At 47.0% G+C, this 9,397-nt stretch overlaps 1 protein-coding gene across 1 annotated transcript in view; it reads right to left on the bottom strand.

Annotated features, from left to right (window-relative positions):
• Positions 1–8,902: 8,902 nt before the first annotated feature.
• LOC309540211 (elongation factor 2-like) overlaps positions 8,903–9,397 on the bottom strand; it is a 51,214-nt gene continuing 50,719 nt past the window's right edge. Inside the window, exon 4 of the mRNA XM_082236834.1 lies at positions 8,903–9,394. Coding sequence (XP_082092960.1) covers positions 9,201–9,394 — 194 coding nt within the window. The 3' untranslated portion in view covers positions 8,903–9,200. The remainder of the gene's footprint in view (positions 9,395–9,397) is intronic.

The raw sequence follows: 9,397 nt of genomic DNA, 5'->3' as shown, positions 1-9,397 counted from the left end.
TGTTCTTCTCATTATAGGGGATTGGAATGCTAAATTAGGGAGTCAAGAAATAAAAGGAACAAGTGGCAAGTTTGGCCTTGGAGTTCAAAACGAAGCAGGGCAAAGGCTAATAGAGTTCTGCCAAGAGAACAAGCTGGTCATCGCAAACACTCTTTTCCAAGAACACAAGAGACGACTCTACACATGGACATCACCAGATGGGCAGCATCGAAATCAGATTGATTATATTCTCTGCAGCCAAAGATGGAGAAGCTCTATACAGTCAGCAAAAACAAGACCTGGAGCTGACTGTGGCTCAGATCATCGGCTTCTTATAGCAAAATTCAAGCTTAAACTGAAGAAAGTAGGAAAAACCACTGGGCCGGTTAGATACAATCAAAATCAAATCCCTTATGAATACACAGGGGAAATGAGGAACAGGTTTAAGGATTTAGATTTGGTGGACAGAGTGCCTGAAGAACTATGGATGGAGGCTCGCAACATTATACAGGAGGCAGCAACTAAAACCATCCCAATGAAAAGGAAATGCAAGAAAACAAAGTGGCTGTCCAACGAAGCCTTACAAATAGCGGGGGAGAGAAGGCAAGCAAAATGCGAGGGAGATAGTGAAAGATACAGGAAATTGAATGCAGATTTCCAAAAAATAGCAAGGAGAGACAAGAAGGCCTTCTTAAATGAGCAATGCAAAGAAATAGAGGAAAACAATAGAATGGAAAAAAACAGAGATCTGTTCAAGAAACTGGAGATATGAAAGGAACATTTCGCTCAAAGATTACCATAATAAAAGACAAAAGTGGAAAGGACCTAACAGAAGCAGAAGACATCAAAAAGAGGTGGCAAGAATACACAGAGGAATTATACCAGAAAGATATGGATGTCTCATACACCCCAGGTAGTGTGGTTGCTGACCTTGAGCCAGACATCCTGGAGAGTGAAGTCAAATGGGCCTTAGAAAGCACTGCTAATAACAAGGCCAGTGGAAGTGATGATATTCCAGCTGAACTATTTAAATTTTTAAACGATGATGCTGTTAAGGTGCTACACTCAATATGCCAGCAAGTTTGGAAAACTCAGCAGTGGCCAGAGGATTGGAGAAGATCAGTCTACATCCCAATCCCAAAGAAGGGCAGTGCCAAAGAATGCTCCAACTAGCGCACAATTGCACTCATTTCACACACTAGCAAGGTTATGCTTAAAATTCTACAAGACAGGCTTAAGCAGTATGTGGACCGAGAACGAAAACAAAAAAACATCCCAATGAAAAGGAAATGCAAGAAGGGGGAGAAATGGAGGCAGTGAGAGATTTTACTTTCTTGGGTTCCATGATCACTGCAGATGGTGACAGCAGTCACGAAATTAAAAGACGCCTGCTTCTTGGGAGAAAAGCAATGACAAACCTGGACAGCATCTTAAAAAGCAGAGACATCACCTTGCCAACAAAGGTCCGTATAGTTCAAGCTATGGTTTTCCCAGCAGTGATGAACGGAAGTGAGAGCTGGACCATAAAGAAGGCTGATCGCCAAAGAATGGATGCTTTTGAATTATGGTGCTGGAAGGAGACTCTTGAGGGTCCCATGGAGTGCAAGAAGATCAAACCTCTCCATTCTGAAGGAAATTAGCCCTGAGTGCTCACTGGAAGGACAGATCCTGAAACTGAGGCTGCAAGACTTTGGCCACCTCAGGAGAAGAGAAGACTCCCTGGAAAAGACCCTGATGTTGGGAAAAATGGAGGGCACAAGGAGAAGGGGATGGAAGAGGACGAGATGGTTGGACACTGTTCTCGAAGCTACCAGCATGAGTCTGACCAAACTGCGGGAGGCAGTGGAAGGCAGGAGTGCCTGGCGTGCTCTGGTCCAGGGGGGTCATGAAGAGGCGGACACGACTAAACAACAACAAGTTGCTTTGGGAGACGATAATCAGGCATAGCCCAGTTCTGTGAAGCTTGGAGGGGGGTGTGAGGCATCTGGGCTTTAGCAGCACAGTGGTGGCTCGGGTTAAGAACTTAATTCGTTCTGGAGGTCTGTTCTTAACCTGAAACTGTTCTTAACCTGAGGTACCACTTTTGCTAATGGGGCCTTCCGCTGCCGCCGCGCCGCCAGAGCACGATTTCTGTCCTCATCCTGAAGCAAAGTTCTTAACCTGAGGTACAATTTCTGTACAAGCCAAGCCCTGGCTCCATGGCTCACCTGAATCAAAAGAATCTTCTCGCTTCCAAGTCTGGAGAGAGCCTTTTCTTGCTGCGTTAAACAGCCACATTCTCGGAGAAATGACGGCTGTGTGCAGCTCAGCTTCAGCCCCCCCTCGTGCCGCCTTCTAGAACCCACCGCTCTCAACCGCCTCTCACCTGCCCCCCTTTCAAACTGCTTTTAAAAGCCTCCTTCCATCTTCCATCTCCACCAGAATTCCACTCTCTCTCTCTCTCTCTTCCCCCTCCCTCCCTGCTTTGGAATTGTAATAGCATCACCTCACAATAATAATATTGCCACTCATCTCCTCTGGGCCTCCTACCTTCAGCATTCATTTTCTCTACAAATCTCTCACCATCATCTGACAGGCATCCCCCTTGCAGGGCATTATCAGGCTTGCTTGCAAAGCAGCACTTTGTGACATAGGCTGGCAAACAGGGGCCAGGCTGCTGGGTTGTCTGGTAGCTGAATGAAGAAAAATAAAACTAGGGGCGTCAAAGTGTGCTGGGATGAGGCCCCCGTGGATCAGGCCAGAGGGGGCTGGTGGGGGTGTGTGGTTGTGCCTCCCTTTCTTCTACATCTTGCTCCCCCGCCCATTCCTTCTGGTGCTCGAAAGAATCAGAGCATGGCAGAGTTGGAAGGGGTGCCAAGGGGCATCTAGTCCAACCCCCGGCAGTGCAAGGATCCTGCCCACAGCCAGCCCCTGGCTGGACTCCACACTCCCACCACCTTCTTCCCAGCCAGATGCACAGACCCCTTGCCCTTCTGCATGGGGTGGGGAAAGGGGAGAGAGAGATGTTTTGCTCCCTATCCCTCCGGACATGGATATGAGAGCCCTGCCAATATATCAAGGGCGTCACAGGGAGGAAGCTTGTCTTCTCCTGCTCCAGAGGCCCTCAGGACCTGAAGCCCTGGCTTCAAGCGACCAGGAAGGAGAGTCCGACTCCAGGAAGAACTTTCTGACAGCAAGAGCTGTTTGACAGTGAGAGGAAATCCCTCAGAAGGTGATAGACTCTCCTTCCTTGGAGGTTTTCAGCAGAGCTTGGGGCGGCCACCTGCCATGGGTTCGCAGGGTGTTGGACTAGAGCGTGTTACTTCCAGGTTTCGACGCTCATGCATACGCCGACGCTCAAAATGATGTCACGCGCATGCGCAGAAAGGCAAAAACGACGTGTGTGTGTGTACGCAGATGTGCCGTCGCTAGTTACGTTCGCTTCTGGATGCGAATGGGGCTCTGGAACGGATCCCGTTCGCATGGTGAGATACAGTGGTGCCTCGCAAGACGAAATTAATTCGTTCCGCAAGTCTCTTCGTCTTGCGGTTTTTTCGTCTTGCGATGCACGGTTTCCCATAGGAATGCATTGAAAATCAATTAATGCGTTCCTAGGGAAACCGCCTTCAGACCAGGTCCGGGGACAGTCTGTCCCCGGACCTCTTCTGAAGGCTGGGGGGGGGGGAGACAAGGGCTTTTCTTTCCACCCCCAGCATTTAAAAAAACCCCGGGACAGCGGAGGACTTCTCCGCTGTCCGGGCGATCTTAAAATGCTGGCGGGCGGCATTTTAAAATCGCCCCGGACAGCAGAGGACTTCTCCGCTGTCCGGGGCGATTTAAAAGCCCCTGAGAAGGCAGGCAGGGGCACAAAGACTTTGGCCCCCCGCCAGCCTTCAGAAGAGGTCCTGGACCTCTTCTGAAGGCGGGCGGGGGGCCAAAGTCTTTGCTCCCCCCGCCTGCCTTCAAAAGGTGTCCCTGCTGCGGCGGGAGGTGTCCCCTGCCCCCCCGCCCAGCTTCCCCGCTTCCCCCGGACGTATTTTGCAGCAAGGGGCTGCAGGGAGATTGCTATCTCCCCGCAGCCCCTTGCTTCAAAAGAGAAGACCCGCTGTCCCCGGGGCAAGCTTCATTTTGCGAAGCAAGCCCATAGGGAAATTCGTCTTGCGAGGGAACTCGAAAACGAAAAAACCTTTCGTTTTGCGAGTTTTTCGTCTCGCGAGGCGTTCGTCTTGCGGGGTAGCACTGTACCACTGTACTGTAGCATATATTCAACACAAAAAACAGCGGCAATTTGTTTTTGACAAAGGACAGCTGGACATATAAATGCCCCCATTACCTTCAGTAGCTTCGGGCCTCATCAATCCTAAATCTGGCCCTGCGTCGGACGTTTGGCTTCCAAATAATGTTTGCAAACCAGAACACTCATTCTGGGGTTGCAGTATTTGGGGACTGGAATGCAAGGCGTTTGAGATCCAAGGTATAACTGTATGTTCTTTTAAATATTTTTTTTTCTCCGTGAGAAAGACCCTGATGTTGGGAAAGATGGAGGGCACAAGGAGAAGGGGATGACAGAGGACGAGATGGTGGGACAGTGTTCTCGAAGCTACCAGCATGAGTCTGACCAAACTGCGGGAGGCAGTGGAAGACAGGAGGGCCTGGCGTGCTCTGGTCCAGGGGGTCACGAAGAGTCGGACACGACTAAGCGACTCAACAACAACAACCATGTCTGGTCTTCAACATGAAGTTTCAGACTGAGTGTAGCAATTTCGAAGAGACGTTTTATTAACAAGCGAACACCCATTTATGTACAACATCCATCAATGAACTTAACCTTCTCTAACAGAACAAGCTAACTGACAGCCAGGCTCTTTAGAGTCTATTCAGCTTAAAGATACAGTACTGTGTGTGGAAGAGGACTGGAAGAAATTTAAGGATTATTTGCAAAAGTATTGTAAGCTGTATGAATGTTAGAATGATGCAGGATATAAAGATAATGTGGCATTAGTGATATACTTGAAAGGAGTATGCAAAATTGGTTTAAAAGAATAAAAGTAAAATTGGAATAATATTATGTCAAGCTAAAAAAAATAGATAATAAAAGGGAAAAATTGGAGACACAATAGTTGAAGGGTATAACATAAAATAAGATTTGAAAAAAGGTGAAATATTGCTGAATAAGATTTTGTAAATGGGAACACAGAAAAGGGAGATGTGAGGGAGTCAAAAAAGAGGGTTATGGAAACAACATTTAAGAAAGTGAATATTCTCTTTTTATCTATGCTTTTTCTTATGTCTTTTTTTCCTTTTTTTCTTTTCCTTTATGTGTTTAATGTTTGTATTTTTTGTATTGTATTTTTTGTCATTTTGTATTCTCTCTGTTTTTTATTGTGAAAACTTAATAAAACATTTATTAAAAAAAAGATACAGTACTGTGGCTGTGCAACAGGAGAGGGGGGAAAGGAATGGAAATGGGTTGTGATCTGGGTTCAAGGGAGAGTTGAGAAAAGCAAGGAGGGGGTCAAGGAGAAAATGGGGTGCGAAGGTTGTTTTTTGTTGTTGTTGCAAAAATGGAGAGAGCAAGTTGGCATGGGAATGGGGTTGAAGAACAGGTGCAGACGATGGCTCCATAATTGTCAAGGCTGGGTTCAGATGCAGGTTGAGACACAAGAAGCAGAGCCTGTCAGTGCAACTGATTCTTGGTTCAAGAAAACAGCATACAGAGTCGGACATGACTAAACAAAAGCAAGTCACCATGTTCCCTAAAGCGGTGGGGGTCAGCCTGTCCAGACCTTACAACCAACCTCTGACTTCCCAAGCTGGAAAATGGGACCGACGTCCGCATTTCTGCTTACAGTTTACACTTAATGTAGAGGGGGAGGAAAGCGGGGGGGGGGGGATGCACTGGCATCCCTTGGGTTTCAGACAGTACGTGGGTAAAGGTATTTTAATTTCACCATCTGCAGTGATCATGGAGCCCAAGAAAGTAAAATCTCTCACTGCCTCCATTTCTTCCCCTTCTATTTGCCAGGAGGTGATGGGACCAGTGGCCATGATCTTCGTTTTTTTGATGTTGAGCTTCAGACCATAGTTTTTTGACCCGTGCTAGATAGCAAACACAGATCGCAAGGGACGGGTCGATTGTTCCTTTTTGCTTGGAGCAGTGTGTTCCCGGTGCCCATCAGCTGGTAAAATGCAGGGTTGGGACTGGCAATACACAACGCCCTTTGTGCAGCCAGCTGTTGGGAGCCCTCCATAAGGAATTTTGACAGGTGGAGAAAACTCACGTGTACATGATGCCATGCGATTTGACCTGTGGGTTGCCCCACACAGCCAGTCCGCCCACTTGGTGGGGTCAGGTAGTAAAGATCCGGACCCCAAAGCCCAAACGATTCCCCACCTGAATATATCTAACATGAGCCTCCCCAAACACAAACTTCAGGCTGAGTCTACCTTAAGAGCCATTAGGCTGACAGGTACCAGCAGGTCAGATGCGGGTGGCGCTGTGGGTTAAACCACAGAGCCTAGGACTTGCCAATCAGGTCGGCGGTTGAAATCCCCGCAATGGGGTGAGCTCCCGTTGCTCGGTCCCTGCTCCTGCCAACCTAGCAGTTCAAAAGGACACCAGTGCAAGTAGATAAATAGGTACCGCTCCGGCAGGAAGGGAAACGGCGTTTCCGTGCGCTGCTCTGGTTCGCCAGAAGCGGCTTAGTCCTGCTGGCCACATGACCCAGAAGCTGTACGCCGGCTCCCTTGGCCGATAAAGTGAGATGAGCGCCGCAAGCCCAGAGTCGGCCACGACTGGACCTAATGGTCAGGGGTCCCTTTACCTTTGCTTTTTACCAGCAGGCCAGACTGCGTGACCTCAATGCTTGTAGATATCAGGCTGTCTCAAAAGACAATGGAGTGCACTTCCAGGGGTGAAATCAAACTACTGTGTTAGCAACACCCAAGTAACAACCGCAGGGCGTAAGCCTGGGCAGCGAATATGGGGGTCCTGCACTGCCTAGATGACAAGACCCGCTGATGGGGTCCAAAGGAAAGCAGAGCAAGACACCTGGATGCAGGTGTTGCCAGTGTACAAGCACCACCCAACCATTTTAGGGAATCCATTTAGGATTTGTGCACTTTACTCCTTAACCCTTTCTTTTCCCCAAGGTATCTTCGCAAGGCATGGGAGGTTTAGGATCAGTTTCCCTTATCTTCCCAGGTTAATAAGCCCTATCTGGCCATACCATGATTAGTGATTAAGACAAATGACAATGTGATAGAAGAAATTTAAAGAATATTTAGCTAAATATTGTGATATAAGGGAATTAGAAAATTCTTGGAAGTAACAGGCTTAGGGGCAGAATAAGAATAGGTGGTAGTAAATATTAAGGATTTGAATATTAATAAAAGAGATGAAGATAGTAAATGAAAGGAGTGAATATTATTAGAAATACGAATTTGGAGAACTACTATACAGGGGTTATAATGAAATTCAGTTAGAGGGGATTTGAGGAAGTCAGGTATCAATGTAACGAGAATTAGAGATTTGAAGAATTCTGTTTTGTGTTTTTCTTTTCTTGGTGTGTGCTTTGTAATATTTTCTTTTTTTCTGTGATATGTGGAAACAAATAGGAAATGGCAATTTGTTTCCCATTTTTCCCAATCACACATTCAGTTGCACATTTGTTTTTTCGGGGTGGGGCGTTTGCTTGTTTGTTAAAAGTTCTAATGAAAATTTCTCCCAATATCCAGATTTTCATATGCAATTTTGCTCATACACACATTATGCAAGCAATTTCCTGTAATATACAGTAATGCAGTTTTCTGCCGTTCATTTCAATGTCCACTTTAGCCTAATTTAGACGTTTCGGCATACACTGGGCTGGATTTGCTAAATTCAGAGAAGTGTGACTTTTTGTTTTGGTTTGCCTATTGTTTCAGGAAACATGAAACAAGTCCACTTATTTATTCAGTGAAGTGTATATACATCTTAATTATCGCAAAGGTATCATTCGCTCAATCACTACTGGTCTTTATTCATGTCTGTGAGAGTCCCCAGGCGACTTATTTTGATTGCTTGCAAACAGGTTAGATTATATCTATTCCTCATGGAGCCAGCTGTTTGCAAGGGAAGAGGGGGTGGTTACAAGTTAATGAGCACTCATCCTGATTTGCTTGCTGGGACTTTGCGAAAACCATCCTGTGTGTTTTTGACCAGCTATTCACAAAAATTAAACCCAGAGGCCTTCAGCCGCTAATGCTCTACAGGCTTCAAATCTATTGTCTTTTGAAAAGACCAACCCTGGGTCGTATGACAGCAACCTACGCCAAAATCAGGGAGCTGTGAAGCTTCAAGTCAAGGACCACTCATCTTTTTGAGGCCTGTGGGCATTATCTGCCGAACCAGATAAACTGTTGTGGGCACCACAAACTGCAGCCTGGTCTATGGGCTACAGCTGAATGCTTGCCGCACGCCTCATTGCAACAGCCCTGTAGGCGCCAGCGAAGGACTGTGTGCACACATACAACCCCAGTTTTCTAAATAAAACTGCTTTCGTACAGCACAGATGGAGCTCCCCCCTTGCTTCCAAGTGTGTGGGGCTCAGGTCTCAACAGCTGTTAAAGACATCCAACACAACAGCCAGCCTCGTCTTATTAAATTTATTATTCCAGTGGTACTAATACATTGATTTGCACAAGGACACCCATTTAGCAGAGAGGCTGCTTTTGCCCAACTAGAAAAGCCTCCCCCCCCCTTTTCTCTCCCAATCCTAAAAGAAAATTCCTCCAGACTGCCCCCCTCCTCCCCATCGAATCCAGTATTTGAGTATGGAATGAAATTTCACGCACCCTTTTCTTTTCGGAAGTTTGCCTGTCCTCCCCAATCTGCAAACCAAGGGAGGAAAAAACCCCCTTTCACTTGGCTCTGAGCGTCAAATAAATATGGAGACGGGCAACGTTTCAGTTGCATCAAATGGAAATGTATTTTTGGAAGTTATAATGGCACTGGGTGAGCGGCCCCGCTAGTTCGTGTGCAGACGGCCTGGAACCTCTAAGGCTGAATGCAGACACGGCTCTTTTTAAAATCTGCCCCGAGACGGAAGATCAAGCAAGGAAGTGGCCCAATGCCTTTTGCAAGACACCTGCAGCACTGATGTTATTATGCAAGTTAAATTTGGAGTCCCACAACATACATTTTTAAATTTATTCTTTTACATCTGGTGTTGCATTTTAAATTCAGCTTGGTTGATTGGTTTTTACAATTTGTCCAGGAAGTTATCTAGTGCGGGAATGCCCTCCTTCAGCCCTTTGCGCTTGCGGGTCTCAGCGACCACCTGGCAGGGGCGGCTGGTGTTGTCGAACGGGTCTCCGGGCAGGATCTGCCAGTGGTCGAACACACACTGGGGGAAAGCCTGGCCCCCTGTGTTGGATCTCAAGTCAGCAGTGAAGCCTG

The sequence above is a fragment of the Podarcis vaucheri genome (genome assembly GCF_965113315.1).
Source record: "Podarcis vaucheri genome assembly, chromosome: 9".
NCBI lineage: Eukaryota > Metazoa > Chordata > Lepidosauria > Squamata > Lacertidae > Podarcis > Podarcis vaucheri.
Note: the sequence above shows the minus strand (reverse complement) of the source record. Positions and strands in the feature narration are given on the sequence as shown.